A 14,318-nucleotide genomic window follows, 5' to 3' on the forward strand; every position below is an offset into this window, starting at 1 on the left:
GGGGCCACTGTGGAGCAGATTATACTGTGTGGAGGCCACTGTGGAGCAGATTGTACTGTGGGGCCACTGTGGAGCAGATTATACTGTGTAAGGGGCCACTGTGGAGCAGATTGTACTGTGTGGGGGCCACTGTGAAGCAGTTTGTACTGTGTGGGGGTCACAGTGGAGCAGAAAGCTCTATAAAGCCTCATTCACATGACCGTATTTTGCAGGTCTGTAATTGTCTCCAATAGTGGATCCGCACATTATTAAGGTTAAATTGGCCTGTTGAAACTTTGTGATAAATTAGTGGGTTTTGGGTTGCAGTTTGGGCACTCGGTCTCTAAAAGGTTCATCATCACGGTCCTAAGACAATCTCTTTTCTTAGAAAAATCCTACAACAATAAGCTGATCACATTGTAAACTGTGGAGTCTGGAAATAAGTATTCAATTCTCATACAGCGCCCCCGCAGGGGATATGAAGTATTACACAGGTCGCATTTAAATCAATGGGTGTAATATCATAACATTATATTAGGGAGCTATCCTGATGTCTGTAACGTCGCTCCAGTGTGGAGTTAGCGGCGCGGGTAGGTATGGGTTAATAGCAGATGTTGCCAGATAATGAAGGATGTGTGATGAATACAGAAGGAATCACCCAGAGGGGATTCTGATAGAAGATGGTCCACAAAAGAAAATGAGGAATTAAGGAATAAATGAGGATGGAGACGAGCGAGGAGCGAAGCGAGGGATGATCCGAAGAAAAGGAAGATAAATATAGAAATAAGGACAACAAGAAATGGGGGGGAGGGGGCAGACAATTGTAGAATGGAGGAGAGAAAGAATTGAATGTGACACAGGAGAGGAGGAAGACGAGGAGACAGGCATTGGAAGGGACACAGGCAGGGTGGGGATGGGGCGAGGGGGAAGGGAGCTTGTTTTGGAATTGACCCCAGACTGTGATGGACTTTACATGCGGCCAAACTTTTTTTTTTTTTTATCTGGCACCAAAAATCCAGGGGGGCAGGAGGAGGGCCCCGGGTGCCCCCCAGGGAAGGAGGAGTTTGTCCCCAAAGCAGCTCCAGTTTCAACAAGTGCTTCTATCCTGAGAAGGAGATACACACACCGGACGCTATTTAAAGAAGAAATACTCAGGTCACTTTTATTTGGGAGATTTCTCTTTTTTTTTTTCAGTAATTTTATTTGAGGGCCACCGACTTCCCATCTATAAATTCCACAGGACGTGGGAGGAAGATGGGTAGAGGGGTAAGTACTCCATATGATGGTATGTGTCTGCGGAACAGTATGGGGACCGGATAGAATAGTGTTTACACTGTGGATAGATGATTGATAGATAGATAGATAGATAGATAGATAGATAGATAGATGATAGCTAGATAGATAGATAGATAGATAGATAGATGATAGATAGATAGATAGATAGATAGATAGATAGATGATAGCTAGATAGATAGATAGGAGATAGATGATAGATAGATAGATAGATAGATAGATAGATAGATAGATAGATAGGAGATAGATAGATAGATAGATAGATAGATAGATAGGAGATAGATAGATAGATAGATAGATAGGAGATAGATAGGAGATAGATAGATAGATAGATAGATAGATAGATAGATAGATAGATAGATAGGAGATAGATAGATAGATAGTAGATAGATAGATAGATAGTAGATAGATAGATAGATAGATAGATAGATAGATGATAGATAGATAGATAGATAGATAGATAGATAGATGATAGATAGATAGATAGATAGATAGGAGATAGATAGATAGATAGATAGTAGATAGATAGATAGATAGTAGATAGATAGATAGATAGATAGATAGATGATAGATAGATAGATAGATAGATAGATAGATAGATGATAGATAGATAGATAGATAGATAGATAGATAGATAGATAGATATTAGATCTATAGAGAATTGTAGCCTTCTTTATAATAATAATAATAATAATAATAATATTTTAGGATGAAATAACCTGCAGCATTGCTGTTTGCTGTTGTGTTCAGGGCTGAAGTGTCCGGTCATTAGGATGAATGTCGGTATCTGTGTGTGCAGAATAGACCTCGACAAACAGGCAGAAAGACAGACATTGTGCATTGGAATGTCTATTCTTGAGTCAGATGTAGTGTAGGAGACTTATGGCCACTGATCATAGACTCATATATGGATATAGAATTCCATCTTTATTACTGCTAATGTCTCATATATTTCAAAATTATTCCTGAATTTTATAGCACTCCCAACAACTTGACTCACCTGACTCCATCTAGCCTGACCTGAATCTGGTTAAACAGCACAGTCATTACATTAATTATCATATTCTGATCTTGACCTATATTCTATTCTACTCTATTCTATTATTCTAGTCTATTCTACACCAGAGCTGCACTCACTATTCCACTATTCTGCTGGTACAGTCACTGTGTACATACATTACATTACTTATCCTGTATTATACTCCAGAGCTGCGCTCACTATTCTGCTGGTACAGTCACTGTGTACATACATTACATTACTTATCCTGTATTATACTCCAGAGCTGCACTCACTATTCTGCTGGTACAATCACTGTGTACATACATTACATTACTTATCCTGTATTATACCCCAGAGCTGCGCTCACTATTCTGCTGGTACAGTCACTGTGTACATACATTACATTACTTATCTTGTATTATACTCCAGAGCTGTGCTCACTATTCTGCTGGTACAGTCACTGTGTACATACATTACATTACTTATCCTGTATTATACTCCAGAGCTGCGCTCACTATTCTGCTGGTGCAGTCACTGTGTACATACATTACATTACTTATCCTGTATTATACTCCAGAGCTGCAGTCACTATTCTGCTGGCACAGTCACTGTGTACATACATTACATTACCTGTCTTGTATTATACTCCAGAGCTGCGCTCACTATTCTGCTGGAGCAGTCACTGTGTACATACATTACATTACATTACTTATCCTGTATTATACTCCAGAGCTGCACTCACTATTCCACTATTCTGCTGGTACAGTCACTGTGTACATACATTACATTACTTATCCTGTATTATACTCCAGAGCTGCGCTCACTATTCTGCTGGTGCAGTCACTGTGTACATACATTACATTACTTATCCTGTATTATACTCCAGAGCTGCGCTCACTATTCTGCTGGTGCAGTCACTGTGTACATACATTACTTATCCTGTATTATACTCCAGAGCTGCGCTCACTATACTGCTGATGCAGTCACTGTGTACATACATTACATTACTTATCCTGTATTATACCCCAGAGCTGCACTCACTATTCTGCTGGTACAGTCACTGTGTACATACATTACATTACTTATTCTGTACTGATCCTGAGTTACATCCTGTATTATACTGCATACCTGTACTTACTTTTCTACTGGCTTCAGAGCTGAAATCTCCCATCATTCCTTGATTGTTAAGGGTCTCATTTCTGATCATCTGCATTCTGGGAAGTTTTGCACCTTACTACTTCCTTCCTGCCCCTATCTTACTTTATAGAAGTTCAGCTAATTTGTTGTAATGTCTGGGACCAACAGAAATGTGTACTATGTATAGTATATAATAAGGGATGAGCAATCGGGATTGGAAAAGATCGGATTCCGATCGGCGATCGAGTAAATTTCACGATCTTGATCGGAATTCCGATCCCGATCTTTTCCAGCGGGATCGAGGCCAGAGGTTATCTCAACATCGGCCCAACCCTAACAGTGACTTTTCCCATAGAGAAGCATTGACTAGGGTGGCGATCAGGATCGGAAAAGATCGTATTCAAATCGGCGATCGAGCAAATTTCATGAAAAGGATCGGGATCGGTTGGAAAACGATCGGAAATCGGATTTTAAAATCGATCCTGAAGTCTCAAGATTGGCTCAACCCTATATATAATAGAACTATGTTCTTTTGCAAGTCACCCTCACTTCTGGGCCAAATCCTGACTGGTGACAACCCAGCCTTGTATAGTCAGTTCTTGGAGGTTATCGTCATTTCTGTGTTTTTGGTTTTCCACCTGAGGATTGACCACAGGTTCTCAATGAGATTGAGATCCTGGAAGTTTCCTGGCTATGGGCCCAAATATTTAAATGTTTTTTTTTTACTGACCCATTTCGTTCTCGTTTTTGCCTTGTAACATGGAGCTTCATGATGGTGTGGGAAGCCTTCATCACTGCCAAATGTCTCCTTGATGGTCAGGAGTAGTTGCTCCCAACTATTCTTTATGCATGGCAAATCTGTGAGTGAACCCCTTCCTTTGAATGATGAGCCATCCCACACATGAATGGTGTATTCTCTTCTGTTGGCCTGGTACAAGACTCATGGTGGTGCTCACCTTTTCTTCTCTGGACAGTCCTTGTTCCAGATAGCCCCAATAGTCTGGTGGGGGCTTCATCAGAGGTGGTAACTTTACCCCAAACCTCTGCAGTCCAATCCTTGTACTTCCTTCAGAATGTCAGTCTTTCCTTGATGTTTTTCTTGGACAGAAGTGGCTTCTGGAAGAATGACTGTCTGGAGAAGAAACGTTGATCGATACCTAGAGTCCTATGTCATGCCAACAGAAAAGCCTCCTGAGACCATTCATGTGTGGGGTAGCTTTTTACAGTCACAGTCTTGCCTAAGTACACCACCATGAATAAAGAATGGTATCTAAACATCCTCCAAGATAACTTCTCCCAAGTACCAACCACCCAGTAGACATTTGGTGGTGGACAATGCTTTCTCCAGCATGATGTTGCACCATGATAGAAGGCAAAAGGGATACCTAAGTGTCTCGGTGAACAAAACGTTGGGTCCATGGCCAGGAAACTACTCAGATCACAATTCTATTGAGAACCTGTGGTCAATCCTCAAAACGAAGGTGGACAAATAAGTATGAATAGTTGTCGACATTCAGGATTTGACTCGAAATCTTCAAAAATAAGGATCAACCCTGGACATATTGATTCTTGGCATAAACTTGGTGTATTTGTCAATAAAAAGTGTAAAAACATCTGAAATGCTCATAATTGTAACCATAGAATCATCTGCTAAGAATCAACATCGCTGAAGCAGCAAACTTTGTGAATCCCAAAAATTGTGTCAGTCTCGAAACTTTTGGCCACGTCGTTAGACAGTTCAGTGGTTAATACTTGACATCTGCTCAGCAGAAATAACTCCTGTCTCCTCCCAATGGCCGGATGCCCAACCAGCCTGGATGAAGACAAAAGCAACTTTATGGGTTATGTAATTTATGGCTCTTCTGAAGAAGACCTTCACAAGTATATCATGTGTGACCACCATGACTGCTTTCAGTAGTTCACAGAAGAAAAATCATCAAAACGCTACATAGTTGAGGCTCATCGGTGTACATAGGACATATATGAAGGATATGCTGTAAATATCTGGTAGGTGAGAACCTCTTCAATGTCTAAACCAAGTGGCCGGATGGTGCTCCAAGCTTCGTTCAACTTCATTCATATTTTACGTCACTCCATTGACAACTGGTCGGCCCATCGAATACGAGTTGCCAATCTCACAACTCCTGAGACTGGAAGTTCATCAAATATACCTAGTGCTTGGAAATAGTGGTCTACCAAAGGTTGGACCTACAACAGCCAGATATTAATGGCATACACTATCGTTACGTCGTCTATGTATCTGGTAGAACATCCCACTTTAATGACCAGTGCTGTCGTTTAGGGTTCACAATAAAACTTTAAGTTGGCCAACAGCTCCAGGCAGTTGTCCTTTGCCTATCTTCACACTTCTCGGCAATTTTAACACCTGGAAGGTCATGCTGGAAGGGGTAGTAAGAATGTATGGGTAGATATAGGGTCATGATGTAGAGGTCACCAGGTCTAACCATACTACCCGTATTATACTCCGCTCACACAGTAAGCGTCTTCCTTCTTGATATTCTGGTAGTTCTAAAATACACAGAGGTGATCATGTTTTTCTCACGACCGATCCCACCACCTCAGACTATTTAATTCAGTAGTTATGTTCTCACAGAAAATGTTGGAGTTAGAACCGGAGGATGGAGGAGTGGCCTGACCTCAGGGCATGAACTAGAGGTGCGATTGTTCACCCAGGAGATGGGAGAGATTTCCAAGAGACTTAAAATAGCTAAACTAAATAACAGATGTACAACTAGCAAAAATTACAGATGTTGTATACAGTAACACATACCATGCTGGTATAACCTGGGTATCTCCTGTATATAATTATATATGTACAGCTGGTATAACCTGGGTATCTCCTGTATATAATTATATATGTACAGCAGGTATAACCTGGGTATACACTGTATATAATTCTATATGTACAGCCGGTATAACTTGGGTATCTCCTGTATATAATTCTATATGTACAGCCAGTATAACCTGGGTATATACTGTATATAATTATATATGTACAGCCGGTATAACCTGGGTATATACTGTATAAAATTATATATGTACAGCTGGTATAACCTGGGTATCTCCTGTATATAATTATATATGTACAGCCGGTATAACCTGGGTATATACTGTATATAATTATATATGTACAGCTGGTATAACCTGGGTATCTCCTGTATATAATTATATATGTACAGCCAGTATAACCTGGGTATCTCCTGTATATAATTATATATGTACAGCTGGTATAACCTGGGTATCTCCTGTATATAATTATATATGTACAGCTGGTATAACCTGGGTATCTCCTGTATATAATTATATATTTACAGCTGGTATAACCTGGGTATCTCCTGTATATAATTATATATGTACAGCCGGTATAACCTGGGCATATACTGTATATAATTATATATGTACAGCTGGTATAACCTGGGTATATACTGTATATAATTATATATGTACAGCTGGTATAACCTTGGTATCTCCTGTATATAATTATATATGTACAGATAGTATAACCTGGGTATCTCCTGTACATAATTATATATGTACAGCTAATATAACCTGGGTATATACTGTATATAATTATATATGTACAGCTGGTATAACCTGGGTATAAACTGTATATAATTATATATGTACAGCTGGTATAACCTGGGTATCTCCTGTATATAATTTTATATGTACAGCTGGTATAACCTGGGTATATACTGTATATAATTATATATGTACAGCTTGTATAACCTAGGTATACACTGTATATAATTCTATATGTACAGTTGGTATAACCTGGGTATCTCCTGTATATAATTATATATGTACAGCTGGTATAACCTGGGTATCTCCTGTATATAATTATATATGTACAGCTGGTATAACCTGGGTATCTCCTGTATATAATTATATATGTACAGCCGGTATAACCTGGGTATCTCCTGTATATAATTATATATGTACAGCCGGTATAACCTGGGTATCTCATGTATATAATTATATATGTACAGCCGGTATAACCTGGGTACCTCCTGTATATAATTATATATGTACATCTGGTATAACCTGGGAATATACTGTATATAATTATATATGTACAGCTGGTATAACCTGGGTATATACTGTATATAATTCTATATGTACAGCTGGTATAACCTGGGTATACACTGTATATAATTCTATATGTACAGTTGGTATAACCTGGGTATCTCCTGTATATAATTATATATGTACAGCTGGTATAACCTGGGTATCTCCTGCATATATAATTATATATGTACAGCTGGTATAACCTGGGTATATACTGTATATAATTATATATGTACAGCTGGTATAACCTGGGTATATACTGTATATAATTATATATGTACAGCCGGTATAACCTGGGTATATACTGTATATAATTATATATGTATAGCTGGTATAACCTGGGTATATACTGTATATAATTCTATATGTACAGCCGGTATAACCTGGGTATATACTGTATATAATTATATATGTACAGCTGGTATAACCTGGGTATCTCCTTTATATAATTATATATGTACAGCTGGTATAAGTTATATATCTAGTTTAAACTAGGTTTGTGTGTAATAAAATTTGCAATGTTCTCTTTTCTGCGCTGCCCCCATATGTCCTATGTGATGTGTATACTTCACCCCCATGTTATATTATGTGATGTTATACTGTATATTATCATTCATACCTGAAATGATATGGTGCTGGATAAATAGAAACATCTACTTCCCTCCCAGTGCGCCCTCTGCTGGTGATGCAGTTATACCGACCAGTGTTCATAAATCTTCCCCACTGTAGTTGTTTAGTTTTATCATTATATGTTATGGGGTCCTCACAGTAAATAATTGCCCCCATCCTTTATCATCTCTCTGTCTAGGAGGGCCGGGAGTACTCGCCAGCCGCGACCAATGCGGACAATGGAGGGGGCAAGAAGAAGCAGAAGGAAAAGGAAATGGATGAGCTCAAGAAGGAAGTCACTATGGTGAGAAAGACAAAAAGATCTGATGATTGATATGATATTGTCACCTACTATGTAATGTCTCTACTGTGGAGCTTTTGTATTCTGTATTATTACTGTATTATCTATGCCGCTGTAACACACGGAATGTCCCCATGGTGGGACTATTATAGGATTATTATATCTGATTATTGTACATGAATATAGTTCTGCCCCTGGTGGTTGTCTGTGGTAGTACAGTTTCTATTTGCCAACTTTCATATGGGTAATCTGCCTGTGTGTAATGTGTGTGAGCTGTTTCTACTCCATCATCATGTTATATGTGTACTCCATCTTCATGTCATGTGTGTACTCCGCCTCCATGTGATATGTGTTCTCCATGTGATATGTGTTCTACACCTCCATGTGATATGTGTACTCCATGTGATATGTGTTCTACACCTCCATGTGATATGTGTTCTACAAATCCATGTGATATGTGTTTTCCATGTGATATGTGTACTCCATGTCATATGTGTTCTACACCTCCATGTGATATGTGTTTTCCATGTAATATGTGTTCTCCATGTGATATGTGTTCTACACCTCCATGTGATATGTGTACTCCATGTGATATGTGTTCTACAAATCCATGTGATATGTGTTTTCCAAGTGATATGTGTACTCCATGTGATATGTGTTCTACACCTCCATGTGATATGTGTTTTCCATGTAATATGTGTTCTCCATGTGATATGTGTTCTACACCTCCATGTGATATGTGTTCTAAACCTCCATGTGATATGTGTTCTTCATGTGATATGTGTTCTACACCTCCATGTGATATGTGTTCTCCATGTGATATGTGTTCTACACCTCCATGTGATATGTGTTCTAAACCTCCATGTGATATGTGTTTTCCATGTGATATGTGTACTCTATGTGATATGTGTTCTACACTTCCATGCATACCTCCCAACCGTCCCGATTTCCGCGGGACATTCACGATTTGGGTAACATGTCCCGCGATCCCGGTTGGAGGGAGGTATGTCCAGAGGACGCAGATCTGAGTTGAACACATATGCGGCTGAAGCGAGGAGCTGACACAGGTCTGCTCCTCGCTTCAGCCGCATATGTGTCAGCGAGAGAGGCGCGCAGCGGCGAAGCGAGGAGCTGACCTGTGTCAGCTCCTCGCTTCAGCCGCATATGTGTCAGCGAGAGAGGTGCGCAGAGAGCGGCGAGGGAGGAGAAGGTAAGTGTAATGTGGAGGTGGAATGTGAAACTGGGGGCAGATGAAGGAGAGGATGGCATGACACTGGGGGCAGAGATGGAGAGGACGGCATGACACTGGGGGCAGAGATGGAGAGGACGGCATGACACTGGGGGCAGAGATGGAGAGGACGGCATGACACTGGGGGCAGAGATGTGGGGACATGAATCTGGGGGCAGAGATGGAGAGGACATGAATCTGGGGGCAGAGATGGAGGGGACATGAATATGGGGGCAGAGATGGAGGGGACATAAATCTGGGGACAGAGTTGGAGGGACATGAATCTGGGGGCAGAGATGGAGGGGACATGAATCTGGGGGCAGAGATGGAGGGGACATGAATCTGGGGGCAGAGATGGAGGGACATGAATCTGGGGGCAGAGATGTGGAGACATGAATCTGGGGGCAGAGATGGGGGGGACATGAATCTGGGGGCAGAGATGGAGAGGACATGAAACTGGGGGCAGAGATGGGGGGACATGAATCTGGGGGCAGAGATGTGGAGACATGAATCTGGGGGCAGAGATGGGGGATATGAATCTGGGGGCAGAGATGGAGGGACATGAATCTGGGGGCAGAGATGGAGGGGACATGAATCTGGGGGCAGAGATGGAGGGGACATGAATCTGGGGGCAGAGATGGAGGGGGGACATGAATCTGAGGGCAGAGATGGGGGACATGAATCTGGGGGCAGAGATGGAGGGGACATGAATCTGGGGGCAGAGATGGGGGGACATGAATCTGGGGGCAGAGATGGGGGGACATGAATCTGGGGGCAGAGATGGAAGGGGGACATGAAACAGGGGGCAGATGAAGGGTGTATATGAAACTGGGGGAGAGATAGAGGGGGGACATATAATTTACGGGTGACTGTAGGAGGATTATACTGTGTGTGGGCACATGAAAAATTAACGAGTGGACGGAGTCAACACAAAAGTGGGCGGGGCTAAAATTTGTGCGCCACACATTTTGTCCCTCTTTCGGTTCTTCAAAAGTTGGGAGGTATGTCCATGTGATATGTGTTTTCCATGTGATATGTGTACTCCATGTGATATGTGTTCTCCACCTCCATGTGATATGTGTATTCCACCTTCATGTGATGTGTACTCCATGTGATATGTGTATTCCACCTCCATGCGATATATGTATTCCATGTGATATGTGTACTCTGTGATATGTGTATTCCACCTCCATGTGATATATGTATTCCATGTGATATGTGTTCTCCATGTGACATGTTCTACACCTCCGTGTGATATGTGTTCTCCATGTGATATGTGTTCTACACTTCCATGTGATATGTGTTCTCCATGTGGTATGTGTTCTACGCGTGCATGTGATATGTGCTCTCCATGTGTTATTTGTTCTACGCCTGCATGTGATATGTGTACTCCATGTGATATGTGTACTCCATGTGATATGTGTACTCCATGTGATATGTGTACTCCATGTCATATATGTACCAGACCTCCATGTGATGTGTGTATTCTACCTTATATGTCTTATGCCCTTATTTAATCAATATAAATAACTGAAATGTTTTTGGCAGGACGACCATAAACTTTCTCTCGAAGAGCTGGCGAGAAAATATAACACTGACCTGACCAAGGTAAGAATAAGTATATAACGTATATCCTACTGAGGGTAACGTGTTATTTATGTGCAAGACATTCCTCCTGAGTATGGCTGAGTTATAAGGTAGGTCAGGTAAATTACATATAAATATATTTATATATATATACACACACCTTAGTCCATTCCTGCATGCTGATAAGTATATACACCTCAGTCTATTCCTGCTTATATATTAGTATATCCACCACAGTTTATTCCTGCTTGTATATACACCCCGGTCTATTACAGCTTGTATATAAGTATATACACCCCGGTCTATTACAGCTTGTTTATAAGTATATACACCCCGGTCTATTACAGCTTGTATACAAGTATATACACCCCGGTCTTTTCCGGCTCATTTATCACAATAATTTTATTACAATTTCCGCTCCATCCATAATAATCAGATGCCACCACAGAACAGCATGCGGCCTGCCGCTCAGTCAGAGCTCTGAGTGAGCCGATCACATGCCCCAATTATCTCACATTGTGTAGCGGGATGTACGGACACGTTGTCATAGCCTCAGAAGTACCGTCACATTACACACCGCATCACAGGAGAGCTCCATACATGAGCAGGGGTTCAGTGTTATGTAGTCAGCGACAAATCTAATAGCCATATCAGGGTGTAGACTGTCTGTCTATCATTGAGACTACAGAGATGGCATCATGTAAAGGGCTATAACTCCAGAGCCGTGTTTTTGGCATGTTCATATAAGACCAAGCCCATGCCGTTATCCCTAGTAGACCCTGAGATATCCCTGATTGAAGTGGAGCTGAATATACTCGCAGCTCTCACCTCTCAAAAACAAAAAGTAATAAAATTCTTTTGCACCCACAAAATACAAGGTCTCGTAAAGCTACGTGGACAAAATCTTTAAATCTTATGAAAGCAGGATTTTGCAATTTTTATGTGACCATTAGGGGGTTAAAGGAATGTTCCACTGCTTCTTATTCCTGTTCTATATATCCACTCACACACAGGGTCTAACCAACACACGTGCTGCAGAAATCCTGGCACAAGATGGCCCCAATGCCCTCACACCTCCTCCCACCACCCCGGAGTGGGTGAAGTTTTGCCGGCAGCTATTTGGTGGGTTCTCCATCTTGCTGTGGATTGGAGCTATTCTCTGCTTCCTGGCCTATGGAATTCAAATCGCCATGGAGGACGAACCCATCAATGACAATGTTAGTATCATCAATGTTATCCAAAGACACACTTTCTTCTAGATTGTCCACGACTATGTCCATGACTTGTATCTCTTCTACCTTTCCAGCTCTATTTGGGGGTGGTCTTAGCCGCTGTTGTCATTGTCACCGGATGCTTTTCTTATTACCAAGAGGCAAAAAGTTCTAAGATCATGGACTCCTTCAAGAACATGGTTCCCCAGGTAATGGACAACATAGCATCGGATTAATACTCAGCCCTTGGTGGCTTCTATTTCAAAAACGTCTACTGAAGGGTTGATGGATGGGTCTTCTGGTTTCGCCATAGTTATAGGTTGAAGCTTTGGGTCTCAATGCAAAATCTATACCTTGGCTCCCAACCATCTTCCTATGAGGCAGAGGGGGCTTCAAGAACTCGGCCCCAAGTACAAGTAGAGCCAATGCTGTATTCCTGGAGCATTTCCATATTTTGGGAGTTGTTTTGTTCAAGAAAGGGGATCGCACCTTATCATAATAGGCGATTAGTTTCTTATCGGTTGGATTCACGGTTATTGTTGGGTAGCCAACTTCAAGAACCTGTGTCTCATGTACCCCGCTTGAATGAAGCTCTATTTGAAGTCTATAGGACAGGTGAAGATAGCTGAGCTCTAAACGTTAGTCTCGTAGAGATCGAATGGACCATCACTTCATTCAATAGAGGGGCATCCATTCCCCATTCTCGTGATCAGTGGAGTACCCTGGGACCTGATTGTTATAACTTCTCTTGTGAAAGTTGTTATGGTGGACAACACCTTCTTAGTAACAGGAGAAGTATAAGTTCCTGGTTCTAGTCATGTTCTGATCTATTCAGGGCTTGCTTTGAAGTCATTGAGTGGTAGAATCAGCCACAGATTTGACACTTAGGGTGGGACCTTCCTTTCGACCACTTTTTTTTAACATTTGAAAACATTTGAGAAAAATGGACACGTTGAGTCTACATGTTATATATCTTCCTAGTCATAGACGTATCACGTAGGTTGGACTTTCTCAACTGGGAAACATACTATTGTCAGATCACATTTGCTACATGTGGGAGCTGACCCATGTAATGGTTGGCCAGCAATGAAGACCAAGTGAAAAAAAGAGTCTCATTATCCTATTAATATTATAAATGTGAAAGTTTGTGAGTTTGGATGTTTGTGGGTTTGTGTGTTTGGATGTTTGGATGTTTGTTACTCAATCACGCAAAACCCGCTCGACCGATTTAGCTGAAATTTTCCACAAACACAGTCACTACACTCGATTGCGCAATAGGCTACTTTTCGTCACAATAGCGCACATACGTTTGTGCCAGGACCCCCACAAAACCCAAACTCACACCACCATCTCTGCAATCTCACACACTTTGGACCATAGCAAGCCCCAAAATTCATATTGCCCTCTACAGCCTCGCCCCTAACCCCACACAATCACATATACATATACTTTACCACTTTGCCCCTCACCTTACCGATACGCCAGGAGGCTCTCTTTAATGCTCTGGAGCAGCCATGTTTGCCGACCCCCACCGCTCTGACAATCTGCGACACCGCCCACCCATGTCAATACCCCTAGGCGGTCTAATAAATGCAAAAAAAAGTTTAAAAAAAGTAAAAAAATATATATATATAAAAAAAGGATTAAAAATTCAAATCACCCTCCTTTCCCTAGAACACATATAGAAGTAGTTAAAAACTGTGAAACACATACATGTTAGGTATCCCCGCGTCCAAAATCGCCCACTCTACAAAGCTATACAAATATTTTTCCTGTTCGGTAAACGCCGTAGCGGGAAAAATGGTCAAAAGTGCCAAACCGCCGTTTTTTCACTGTTTTGATTCTGAGAAAAATTAGAATAAAAAGTGATCAAAGCAATAACAT

General features: G+C 41.2%; 1 protein-coding gene across 1 annotated transcript in view; it reads left to right on the top strand.

The window, feature by feature from the left end:
* The first annotated feature begins 1,045 nt into the window (after nt 1–1,045).
* LOC142214328 (sodium/potassium-transporting ATPase subunit alpha-2) overlaps nt 1,046–14,318 on the top strand; it is a 37,175-nt gene continuing 23,902 nt past the window's right edge. Inside the window, exons 1-5 of the mRNA XM_075283253.1 lie at nt 1,046–1,245; nt 8,307–8,411; nt 11,185–11,244; nt 12,237–12,440; nt 12,530–12,643. Of these exons, the coding sequence (XP_075139354.1) occupies nt 1,234–1,245; nt 8,307–8,411; nt 11,185–11,244; nt 12,237–12,440; nt 12,530–12,643 (495 nt within the window). The 5' untranslated portion in view covers nt 1,046–1,233. The remainder of the gene's footprint in view (nt 1,246–8,306; nt 8,412–11,184; nt 11,245–12,236; nt 12,441–12,529; nt 12,644–14,318) is intronic.

The sequence above is a fragment of the Leptodactylus fuscus genome, chromosome 7, assembly GCF_031893055.1.
Source record: "Leptodactylus fuscus isolate aLepFus1 chromosome 7, aLepFus1.hap2, whole genome shotgun sequence".
NCBI lineage: Eukaryota > Metazoa > Chordata > Amphibia > Anura > Leptodactylidae > Leptodactylus > Leptodactylus fuscus.